Here is a 13,278-nt window from a genome sequence, read left to right as displayed (position 1 = left end):
TGCACACAGTTTATTAAAAAACAAACTGTTTTTATCTTGACTCAAATAACCCAAATATAAAGGCTCAGGTGGATGTTCAGCTGTCCATAATACCTTAGCATCTTTACTGTATCTGTGTTCATCTGTAGGTGGAAGAAACATACTGTCCTGTGTCCAGTATAATTTGTTTGCTGTGTTCTCCTTGTGCTTGTTCCCTCTGTGACCCTAGAGGTGCTTTTTCTTTTTCATAGGAATAATCCTTCTATTAGACCAGAATCTCTTTGGTTCTGAGCTGAGTGCTTGTTTCCTTCCACACGAACAATATGCATTCTCAGCATTTTTCCTCAATCACTTCTATCCTAGTTGTTTGTAGGTTTGTATTTTTGGTACTGTTTCTTTAGCAATGCCTTTTAAAGGAAGTTAAAGTAACCTGTCAGGTGTATATACTGAGGAATAGCATTGCATGAGTACTGAGGTACAGTGTTGAATTCATGTAAACATTTTGGATCTCCATTTGGGCCTGTATATTTGGTAAGAATTGTCTGTTTTTATTATGTTTTAATCTTCTAAAGGACACCAGCTCTCAGTTTATGAACAAGATTTTTTAGTATAGTGTGTTTTCGATGGGAATGTTAGAGGGCCATTTGAATAAACAAAAAAAAAAGCAAGCAAGTAAAGGCAGGCTCAGGTGGAATATGAAGCTCTTAAGTAGAAAAATATGAGAATAAAACCTGTTTATTAGATTTGGAAATCATTATACCTGTTGAAGATACTTCTGACATCAATGTAAGAAATGGAAGGGATTGTTAGCTCCAACACCAGTACAAAAATCATGGATTCATTTTTCAATTGATCAGATTTTTCTCATTATAGTGTGTGTGGTTCTTTAAACAAAAGCCAAAATGATTCTTTTCTTTGCTGATGTTTAACTAGTTTTTTCTTTGAGTTTAGTGGTTGATTGCAAAATGAGCAATTGAATAGAAGGAAATATTTGGTAAACATGATTTGAATATTTATTGGATAATAAAGAAATACCCAGGGAGAATGAGAGAATTAAGAACCTGACTTCCATATTTTAAACGAGCAATTGGAAATGAGACTTTTATAACGTCAGTGACTTAGTTTGTTGCTCTGAAAGTACTTGTATATCTTTGATTTTGCATACATGTTGGATTTGGCTGTGCTTATGTATAATACAAGAACATACCTTTTTGATGTGTTTTACTGACAATATGGTAATTATGTCTGTGTGTGATAATTTTGATGATCTTGAAGACTCACAAGGGCTTGTGGAGTTTTTAGTTAATTAAATAGATATTACAGTGAACAGATCAACACTGAACACAGGAAAAATAGATCCCTAGAATCTGCTTCAAAGCTTGTATTATTTTTGAGGAATGAATGGTGTAAAGTAATGGCAGAGTCAATGCTTAAAGATGGTAAATTTAGATTTTGCAGTAATTGTAGTCTTTGAAGTACAAAGTATTACACATTTACTGAGATTTAATGTTTTGCTTTAAATAGCTTTTGATAGCCTTTAAAATTCTTTTGAGGTTGATACTTAATGAGGCCACAAAATAATAATTTTCAAGTCTTTGTACTCTTTCTGCAGTTATGCAATGTGTTCATGTGAACTATTAGCACACCTTGTCCATTCATGTCCTTGCTGTTGAAGACACTCTTGATCCATCCTTTGCTATATTAAAGGCTTTTCTGGTAATCAGAAAAACAAAACTTCCCTGTTTTCCCTGTGCTTGCCTGTTTCCAGAAACTTCTTTTTAATATTGTAACTTTTCTCTTAAAGGATAGTGGATTTGGCTTTTGAGGTACTGTAAGGGACAGAGTTAAGTCCTTTTATTTAGCAGCGAGGTTGGATTTAAAGGATCGCTCTTCCAACCCCAACCATTGAGATTTACCTTTTTGGATTTGACAGAATTCAGCTACAGAAGTACAGCTTCTTTTTTTTTTTTTTTAGTTTTGTGTATTTTGTTTGTGATATGTCCATTTAGGGCAACAATTTTGTTCAAATACTAGTTTTGTTTTGCTAATGCAGACATGCACCTTCTTACTGCTCTAACAAGCTATAAAAAAATTGTCATAATTTCAAGTAACCTTTTTTCTCTCAGTGGAAATGTGTCCTTTTTTCCCCACCAAAATATTTTATCTATTTATGAAAGAAAATAAACAACATACACAAGTTTTTTAGTAGAAGAAAGTCACAGAAGCCCCCTAATCATAGCCCACTTACCTTTTTGGACAATTTTTTTTTTTTTACTGAGATCTTTTTACTGTTGCTGTTTACTTGAAGTTGGGGTTGTGTTCAGCTCTTAAATCTTTGGCAAGGAATTTGAAACTGTGTTAGTTCCCAAAAAGACCTTTGAACTGGGTTTGTCAGTGCAGTTTTCCTCACTGAGCACCAGCATGTTTGAGCCCTTCTGGCTCCCTGTTTTACCTGCTAATGGCAACCAAATGGTTCTGTGTGGCAGATTTAGAGGATTGATTTAATGACTGTTTCTGCTGCTTCTGGGATTGTGTGAAGGGGGAAAGAGGAGAGGAAAGGGAGAGGATGGGATTACTTCCCTGGACAGTAAAGCAGGCTGCACTGTGGGAAGCCTGTTCCCCAAAGCCTCAACCACCCCGGTGGCTCCTGAGATTGGATACTCTGTAGTATCCAAAGCAATGGTACTGGGTTTATATAAGCTGTAAAACTGAGTAATGCTTGCTTTGTTTTGGTAAACACAGGTCTTTGTGGTTTGGAGGTTTATGGCCACTGGCAACTTTTACCTGATCACCTCTGGTGGTTTTGCTCATCTGCAGCTGTTTAGTTACAGTACTGGCAAGGGTCTGCTGATTCCTTTTTGTCCCCCACCCACAACTAACATTTACCTACAAGATAAGTGGTGATGATGGATAGCATTGAGTTTGGCCTTGCTGATTTTTCTCATAGGATCTTTTTCTCAGGGAAAGATACAAGACACAATTATAATATAGATGTAAAAGTTCTCTGCTTTTTTCATGATTGCTTTCCCTTTGCACTGCCTTCATTAAGCCAGTGCTTCCCTATTGAATATCCCTGCTTCTTTCCAGGTTTGCTTCTGGCTATTTTTTGTTTGTAATATATTTTGATTTTTGGCTGCTCTGATGAATACTGATTTTTCTCATGGTCTTTATATTTGGATTTTATGGAACATAATGCTGCTGTCAAATCCCTTCCCTTGTTCCCACTAACACCCACCATCAACAACAGGAGGATTCCTAGATCCAAGTAAAAAAGTTAGACCTTCTTGCAGAAGTAAAGAAAGACTGGATGTTTAAAGTGTAAGTAACTAAAAAAGGTCCTGAATTCACACTGAGGGCATTCCATGATGAAAGTTTATTTTTTTCCCCTTTATTTTTTCAGATCTCCACCCTATACCTTGTAGAGTTCTAAAGATGCAGTTCTTTAAAGATATAACTTTCTGCTTCATATATATATGGTTTACACACATCAAAACATAAAATACCTAAAGAAGACTGAGATCTGCTTGTTATCTCCTCAGAGCAGGGAACTTGTAATTTTATTCTTTAATGCATTAAAAAATATATATCATGTCACTTTGATTATTTCTGGAGACAATTACTAACTAGTGCCTAGATAAAGAGTTTTTTGCAAAGAAATAGCAATTAGTGACTGATGTCGACTTGTGGTTTCATGGCAGTTCAGATCCCTAGCATCTGTCCCATTGATGAGTCAGTAAGCTGAATTTGATCTGAACATCCTAAATGTTCCTCTAATGCAGCTACAGGTTTAAGATGTTCAACAGCCGCTTTAGTTTATCTTGTGTTTAAAAATAAGACTGAAAACTCCCAATCCCTTGTTGATATCAACAGATTTTTAGTTCAGATCTGTTGCATTTTGAGGCACATAGCCAATGACCAAGCTAGAAGTAATCATAGACTGCTTTCTTGCCTGCTTTCTGAAACATGTAATCCACAGGTAGACTCATCAGAAGCTTTGTAAGGCTCAGATCATGTTGTGGGAAATTAGAACTTTCCTACCTTCACATTCAGGTGTCTGTTTTTTCTTGCACACTTTCTTCTCATGCTGTCGCATAGCACAGGTCACTGTTTTCTCACTTCTTGCTGTATTACAAACCAGTATTATTATTTGCATGTAGCAATCATAATTTTTAATCTAATGATCATAACTTTAATGACCAGATGATACAAAATGAATAGTTATTTTAAAAGCAACTCAAGTTTAGAGCTTCTAACATGTCCAGAGTTGTGCATTCTTTGCTTAAAAGGGATTTTTTTCAAGATTTTTTTCCTTTCAGAAATTTTTTGATTTCGTAGTTTTTGTTCTTGTAATATGCATTCATTTTTGCTGTGCTGTATAAAGCTGAATTTTATTGTTCCATTAAAACACACACTGTATTGAGAATTGAGAACGGATAGCCTCTGTTCATTTTCTAAGCCATATTTAAGTTTGTACTCTGACTGTATTGTTTTGTTTTCACAATTGTTTCAAGGAAATCTGTGGGAGTTTTTTGAAATTTGCATGTGAGTGAACACTTTAAAAAATGTTTTCATCACTGACAACTTATATTTCAGAATTTATGTTAAAAAATCTATACAAAAGTCCATTTTGAAATTATAGCATATTTCTCTTCTAATCCCATATCTAAAATTTTCAGAAATATCAAGTTAATATTTGGATTTACTGAAAAAAAGAAATTGGTGAACATTGAAGTTCATTGTTCTCTCCCTTGTAATAAATCATGTGATTAACAGTGTTTCCTACAGCAGCCTAGGCAGCTGCAGCTCCTGAAAATTCCTCTGTGTCAGAGATGATGTCAGATACCAGGCAGCCTTTAGTGAAGACTGTAGAAGAGCAGAAGTTGAAGACATCAGTCTTGGAGGTGTTTTTGGAATGGAGTGTTCTAAAGCAAGTTTAATTGTTTGGGGTTTTTTGATAGTAATTAACTTGGTCATCTAGCAAGTTGCTCTCTGAAGACTGAAAATTGTGTTAGTAAATGTGGACATGAGATATGGTTGGGTTTTTTTGTGAGTAGTGACTTCATTTTGGCATTTCAACCAGTAATACTTCCATTTCCCTTCCTACATGTACCTTTAGAGGTTTGATATATGTCATTAAGGAGCTAGACATTGTTTCATTTACAATAATAATCATAGTTACTTAAATGTTAAGAAAAAGGATCAAAATTTTTGTTTTTGAAAACTAGATATCAAACATCAGATTAAGTATAAATACAGATTGTTGTAGGTATGTAGATGAAGCATTTGTTATAAAAACAGCATGCACTTTCTGGTTGCCTAAGAGGAAAGGTGTGCAAATGCTGACTGAAATTATTTGGGCATTTAAATTACATTCAGGTTCTTCTAAGGCACAATTGCTAGGTTCTAGTAGCAGGTTACCAGTTTTGTTATTTTGGAAAAAATGAACTAATCGTGTTTTACTGTACAGGATATGAGTAATAACAAAAATCAAATTTTTTCAAACATTTTGCAGGTTCCAGCTTTGCAGTTGGGGACTCTGTATAAACCTCTGGATCCAGCTGTTCACCACTATATTCTTTCAATCACTCTGAGGTGTTGATTTTACAAGAATGAGTTGCTGTTGCTAAAGTCTACAAACTGAAAATATTTCATAACGGGCCTGTGAACTTACATGGATTGGTTACATTCATGCCTATGCATGCTGTATAATAAGGACCAATTCATGTTTTTGCTCAAAAATAGCAAAGAAAACTATTTTCTTTAATGGTACGCCAGATTTATTAAAATATATCAGCAAGTCTGTATTACAGTTTGTCAGCAAACTAGCTACAACCAAAGAGTATTTAAAAATCATTTAATTAGGACAGATTCATTTTCACTCCATGCCACTACACAGCAAGACTTGCTTGTTCATATTTCTTTAAATTTATTCTGGAACTTGTCCAAGTTCAGCTTTAATGAGTAGCCTATCCTGCTAGTTAGGATTTATTTTCCCCTAGAGAAGAGTGTTTGAATTGGTAGTTTTTTAACCTGTTCAGTTAAATGAACATATGTTCAGAACTGCATCTTAACTCTTGAGTGTAAAGACTCGAGAAATAATTATTCCTATTGTTATTGCAGTTCCAAAATGCAGTTTAAGTAGTGTTTTTAGACCCAAACTATGTGCTACAACTTTTTTAATAAGGTGAAGAGTTTTGATATGAAGTTGCTTAATGCAAATTTAATGATACAGTATAGAACCATAGATCTGATTTGGTTTACTGAAAAAAATATTTGTACTTGTATTTTCACTTATTACTTGAATATATCTCTTGGGTCATAAAACTTGGTTAAATATAGCTCAATACCTTATTAATGATGTATTTTCCATATTAACAGGTGCAGGTTGGTGGCAAACTTACATTTTAAGATCTTTAAAATGCATTATTTGTGTTTCAGAACTATTATAATAAATCCTGAATTATAATTGTACTTTCATCACTAGCCGGGTCTAGTAAAAATTTCCTTTAAGGAACATTTGCTGCACATATGGTAAAATGCTTCCTCCGCCTTGATATTTTTTTTCTATAAAAAAGGATTTGTTTTCAACTTCCCATTCCTCCAAATATATCTGAAAAGGACCAGAAGACTTTATTCCTATGGGATTGTTAAAGTACAGTAAGTGTAGAATTCGCATATTGTTAAAAAAAAATTCATATGCTGTTACTACTCCTAAGGGACAATTTTATATAAAACTTTTAAGTTTTGAATGTAGCATAGGTTAGTACAGTAGCTGTAGTATGTATTAGCTGAATAGTCAGACTTTTAAAGCAAAATCTTTTGCATTGCTATATTATATGCTGTGATTTGCCCAGCTCTTCAGATTCCCTCTGAAATACATTAATTTGTTAATAAAAATGTGTTTAGATGGACTTATTGTCAAGTCATGTTCGTTCTGAAGTTTGCTGAAAAATGTTTTCTATCTTCTTGGTTCCTTCCCAATTTTACATTAGGAAATGCATCTTTTGAAATATTTAAACACTTTGTTCTGAAATACGTAGTTGTAATCCTGCAAAATAGTATTCAGAAATAAGGAGGAAAATAGAGAAAATGTTGTGTAAAAGGATTACAAAAGGAAAAAATACCAGAAAAGAGAAATGTAACAGTGCACTTCCATACTGAGATAAATAATAAAGGATTATACCACATGAACTAAGAAAAATAGGAATACCAGGAAACAATCTGATGTCACTATGCATTACATTTCTTTCTGGGTAATGCAAGCTAAAGCTTTCCTGAAATGCATAGCTGGTTTTCCAACTTCAGTTGTGTAAAAGAAATTGGTTATGCTGTCTATATAATATGAAATTTCAAAATAAATTAATTATTGTGTATACCATTTTGTTTCACAGGAATGGATTTTCTTTTTCATTTTTTTGCCTTTTATACTCCTTTACTCATGCACACCTATTTTGCTTGAATTGATAAATTACTGAGCTTGGATTTGAACTCTAGGAAATTTTTGGAAAACAAGTTCAAACTCTAACTTGGGATGAACATCAGAAAAGATTTCAGAATTGTAGTCTCCACCTGTGCTTTTCATGGTACCCAGAGCTTTTCTTTGGGTGGCTACAGTCATATGTGTGTGCATTTGCACAGAGCATTTCCTTGTGTATCTGAGGAGCTGGAATGGGACACGTGTTTTATGTAATTGTATCCACAAGGCAGTGATCATGTGTCCTCTTGTGCATTTGTGTGGTAGTAATGATCAGAATATGTTCCAGGCTCTTTATTCCTTTTGGGTGTCTGAGTCCAAGTGTTTTTCTTTACTGGTGTTTTTTTTGTCTTGTTTTGGTTTTTTAAACCAGGCAGCATCTTTCTTTATGTGCTTGACTTAATACTAGTATTATTTTCAGGTTTTGTTTCATCTCTCCTTAAAGTAGTTCTAATTTTCAGACTAGGTAGTTTTCTGATGTTAAGAAAAATGCTTTTTTTAAATGGATTTTTTTACACCAGCTAAATTCAAATGTGTTTGGATACGTTATTTTCTACGCTGTGTACTTGTTATAAGAACAGCATTTTCAGGAAAGGTTTGCGGTGTGTTTAAACTTCAAACTGAAAGAGAAAGAGCTTCAGGAGTTTTGTACAGAGATTTCTTACCCTTTTGGTGACCTGCTGTGCTGCAGTTGATAGAAGTGAGCCTGGAATGGGGTCTGGTCATGTACTCCAGAAAGCTGTGTACTTGGCTGTCAGCAGATGAGGCAGTGGGAGATGCAGAGTTCCCCCTAACAGGTCATACATAACTTCTTTGTTCTAGCTTGCTGTTTGGTGTTTGTGACTCCTATTAAAACAAACAAAATCCAAAAAAAAAAAAAAGACCAGCCAAACAAGGCTTAATACAAGTTGTGTTCTTCAAAGGCCTCTAATGAGTTTTGATTTTTCTAGCACCAAAGGCTGTACCTATAGGTGAATTCAGACTTCAAAGGTGGATGGGTTTATTCAAACAGGAGACTGCTCTTTTTGAAGGGGGGGTTGTGGAGCGTGGTGTGTGTTCATATGAAAGAAATTTCTACTATCAAACACAAGGCTGAGTTCTTCCATATAAACATGAAATGTTTTTCCTTCATTTGTGGTTTTTTCTGCAGATGGCATTTGAAGCTGGCAGCATAATTGTGTCATTAGCTTCAAATGAGTTGCAAATCAGAGGCAGTCTTGTTTCTGGTTTCCTCCCCATTCTCAGCATTTTTGAGACAGGTAATCCTGGTTCCAAGCTTTATGAGGTTGGAAAACCTCATTCTAAACAATACTGATTACTATTGCAGAAGGTTATAACATCTGTTTTTGTTTGTTCTTTGTCCTTCATCTGTATTTACATCAATTTCTGAAAAATCTTTCATGAGTATCTTCTTTCATAAGAATCAATTTTTATTTTAATAATAAAATAGTGAGGAGCAATGGCTATTGTGGATGGGCTTTATGTGACACTTTGATCTGTGATGCAGACATCCCCAGCTGAGAAGTGTTACACTGTCCCTTTATAAGCAGTGGGCAGAAACAGTGACCTGCAGAGACATTACATTTGTAATCCTCAGGTCTTGAATGAATGGATATCCGTCTGCTGTGTCTACAAGTGCTGATGTATTTCAATTTACCTTAAAAGGTTCTAGACTACAGTGTTAGTTGAGGATATTTGTTTTTACTGTAGGTATCTAACACTGAGCTTAATTCCTCTTGGTCCAGAGAAGATGATTTTCACTTACCAGCTGTTTGCTGGTATTGACAAGGAATTAAAGGAAGGAGCTCTGTTTAGGACTTGAGGTGAATGCTTTTATGGCCAAGTCTAAATTGAAATAGATGACATTATATTTAGCTGTACCACCATGTAAAAACAGTGGTTGAGAGATGTCTTCAGATGTTCAGAATGCTTATTTCCAAACCATGCTTCATAAGTCACATCTGCAACTTATGGGCCAAAAGTATTAGCAGCAGAATATTTTATTTCACTTCTTCATCTAGAGCATAATTATCCTGGTCTGAGAAGTGATATGATATTTTTCTCTTCACAGTTGTCTTGGTGAAGGCCCACTCTCACAATCAGATGCAGAATATTCAAGAAGTCTACTCCTTATTACCAGAACTTTGTGTCATTTCATGCTGCTGAAGGTTTTAGAATTTGACATCATAAATGGCCTGTTTCTTAATTCATGGAGCCTCCTGCTCTCTACTTTTGGGCCTAGATAGATGTGGTGTATTATGGCTGCTTCTGAGAGTTCCTTGGAAGATTTTGATTTTGCTGATCTGGAGAGTCATTGAATGTCTGCATGTCTTTACATTTTCAGTCCCTGGGCATTTTAGTAAAGCGTGCTTTTCTTCAGGGCCAATGGATTTTGTGTGCAGTTTCAGCAGCTTTGCCTCATTTGAGGCTCTGATTCTCAGTGAAACAGCCCAAATTTTCTTCTATGTTTACATTTTCAAACTATTTATTTTTAAGGGGCTTTAAACATGTCCCTAAAATTTCTAATAGAGGAGATGCTCCAGAATGAGAATGAGCTAGTATGTGGATCAGTATTTAAATTTCATGGAATCATAGAATGGTTAAGATTTGGTGCAACGTTAAAGATCATCTAGTTCCAACCCTCCATGTAGGACATTAGAGAAAATAATGCTAAATAGCAGAAAAAGTACATTTCAGTGGTGGAGTGGGAGGTGATTAGGGCAGGAATGATAATGTTAAAAACATGATACAGGAAAAGGCTTCAAACTGAGAGAGCTAAAGAACATTGATAGTTTTTATTGAATGTAGCAAATCAGTCTTGTTGCTTGATTTCAGGTAATAGTGTGTAAATTAGGAAGAAAAAATAAATTACTGACTTAGCTATAGTTTATGTAAAGCATTCTTGTTGATGGTGGATTATATTGCCCCAGAGGAATTTATTTCCCAAACAAATGTCCTTTACTTTGCCCTGTTGAATGCCTGTCTCCTCCTGTTGCTCCTCCCCAATTAAAAGATAAGGCATTGAAAAAAAATTGTAGAATCACTTAATGAGCTCTGTTAGCAAAATACAGAATGTGGGCTTGTTTGTATTTTGATGTATGAATATTGTCTATATGTTTTTGGTGTCTCTAGCCATATGTCATTTAGTGATGCACTGTAAGCTTTGTAAATAAAAAAATCTCGAACATTCAACTTTTGAACAGGTTGTTTTAGTATCTGCATAATTTTGAGTAGCTCTTATTTTGATGGGAGCACATGGAATTGATTTTATTTAATATTTTCAAGTCAAGGGATAATTAGATAAAAATATATGATTTTTTTCTGTCACATTCTGGAGGGAGATATGAAGTTAAATCATGTAATAATTCCTATTTAGGTTTCATTTCGAGTAAGTAGAATCAGGTCTAATCTAAGAAATCCAATAAGCACACAGTTCCAACCTTACAAACTAACTACTTGTACACTAATATTCTGTGACTAAGTTTTAAAGTGGTTATTTTTTATGTGCCAGAGTAATGATTTTCTGTTTTTCTTTTATTTTAAACAGGACCAAGCGAGCTCATGTCCCACTAACAGAATGCATTTTTGAGCTCCCTAATTTGACAGTCCAAGCAACTAGAGCTCAAACCCTTCTGCTTCAAACTATTTATCAGAGCTGGTGTCATCCTGTTGGAAATGTCAGTTCAGTGGTGGTAAATGAAGCTTTACTGAATGAGGTTTTCCAAACTTCAGGTAAATATGTGTTGGTTTTGGTTCTTTTTTGTGGTACAGAGCACTGCTAGTGAGTGTCCATATAGCTATATCCTTTAAATCCAGCTTTTTACTTATAGTAGGTAACAGACAGAATTTTTTGTGTGTGTGTATATGGGTATTTATAGCTTATATTTAAAATCCAGGATGTAAGCTAAGCCACCCAGCTTCACTCCTTGGCACCAATTTCTGGATGCTTTTCATTTTCCCATACAGGATAATTTTTCCATGCTTCCCTCATCTGAAACATCCACTTTTACAACCGTATATGGTACAATGTTGTTACTTTAGGATCATTCAGAGGTGAAACTGGGTTATTAAGGGCTTTATTAATCAATGGCATACATTGAATTCTTTAGAAGGGCTGCAGATGTTTCTCATTATTTCATAAATAAATATTACTTAACTGTTGTGAAATTGCTGAAGATATGCAAGTGCTGGTGATGATTACATGCATAATGAAAATCGTTATCTGTCATCCTTTTGTAAAACACCCATGGATTTTTGGGAATAAATAAAGGATTTTGACCAGTGTACAGAGGAAGCCAGAGTTTTCAAGTAATCTGGAAAATGATTTTTTAAAAATTTCTATGCAGGCTAGAATAATTTAGAGCTGTTATTGTTTATTTGTTGTAAATAAACCCATAACAAGAATAACAGATATTTTGGAGTATCCAGCATTGCCACTCTCTGAGAATGTATTCTGAGAATGATTTAGGTGCAGAAAATCATTATTTGAAGCAGAGTGGTGGATTAGACCACTGGAAATCTTTCAGCTCTGCATTTCTTTCCGTTTTTCTTTTTCACTCCTTCTGTTTATTGAAGTTAAATCTGTGTTGATCTAATGTTACAAAAGAACTGTTGTATTTTTTTGCAACCCTTGGAATAAGTGTTTAAAGTGATTAGGTTTTTCTTCTTTCATGAAAGTCACTTTTGTCTTCATTTCTTCAATCTGTGTGGGTCACCTAAGAATGAGATTGTGTCATTTTATTTTCAAGTCCTGATACTCGTAAAGGTAGCAGGTTTATAGTCCACACCACAGAGCAATCTGAAAATACAGTTGTTTGATCACTTCAGATGCTCTTAGGGTTTGCAGAGTTTCAAACTAACCTGTTCTATTATTTAACATGTTTCAGTCCATCAGTGCAATGAACTGTGAAACAACTCTGCTAACAGTATCTCTGCAGAATAGAAATCTGGAGCACACATTTTAAGTACTTCAAATAAAGTAAATGAACAATATAATGCAGTTATTTTGATCTTCTCTTGTTCATGGCTTAACGCTTCACCTGGTAAATTTTACACTTCTGTAGTTGTGTTTGGCATTAACTAGACTGAAGCCAGCTTTTTGTTCAAGGCTATGAAATGATTGCTGTCAATCCTTTTGTCTGAATTTTTGGCTTGGTTGATTCTGTAATCCTCCTGTGTTCATTTGAATACTGTTGTATTCAATTTAATATCATGCCTTCCTGAAAGTCATCCTTGTAATTAGGGTCAGCTTCCACATATTTTAACAGTAACATGTATGTGTATAAGCCTCTAAAAATACTTGATTGTATTTTCACAAGGAAGTTGAAATTTCAAGTTTTCTTTTGTAATTTTTCTTCTTTTTTTTTTTTAAATGAAGTAACTATGAGCATAATGCAGTCAGTAAGGAACTTGTCAGTAAACAAGGCACATCTGTTAAACACTTTTACTTACATTCCGTTTAGTTTCTCCAACATAAAACAAAAGCTGCTGAATGTTTTACTTGGGAGTCCTTGTGTTGAGTTCCTGCCTGCTGCTGCATGCCCCAGTGCTCTTTTAGGCTGGTACAGAGTGGCCTTACAGGGCTCATGTCTTGGGGCTGGCAGTAGCCTGGCAAGGTCTTTGGGCTGCCCCTCCTGCCATTGTGTGTTTGACAATCTTTGTGGGTGAACAGATGAGCTTTTCTTGTGTAACCTAAACTCTCAAGAAAAAGATTGCCTTTTTCCCATGGTATTGTGTTTTCCATATGAGCACAGCTTGGTTTTGGCTATGCACAGAAGTAATACTTTAAGAAAATAGGTTTCCGTGTCCATGGTGTTGTGGATTAA

The 13,278-nt window shown here is 34.9% G+C and overlaps 1 protein-coding gene across 4 annotated transcripts in view; it reads left to right on the top strand.

The window, feature by feature from the left end:
- Window positions 1–13,278, top strand: part of VPS13B (vacuolar protein sorting 13 homolog B) — a 430,338-nt gene that overhangs the window by 80,200 nt on the left and 336,860 nt on the right. For all 4 annotated transcript variants that reach the window (XM_058033971.1, XM_058033980.1, XM_058033988.1 and 1 more), the window contains exon 17: window positions 11,001–11,185. In XM_058033971.1, coding sequence (XP_057889954.1) covers window positions 11,001–11,185 — 185 coding nt within the window. The remainder of the gene's footprint in view (window positions 1–11,000; window positions 11,186–13,278) is intronic.

Source organism: Melospiza georgiana, chromosome 1 (assembly GCF_028018845.1).
Source record: "Melospiza georgiana isolate bMelGeo1 chromosome 1, bMelGeo1.pri, whole genome shotgun sequence".
NCBI lineage: Eukaryota > Metazoa > Chordata > Aves > Passeriformes > Passerellidae > Melospiza > Melospiza georgiana.
The sequence above is the reverse complement of the archived record's forward strand: the minus strand, read 5'-3'. Positions and strand labels throughout refer to the sequence as shown.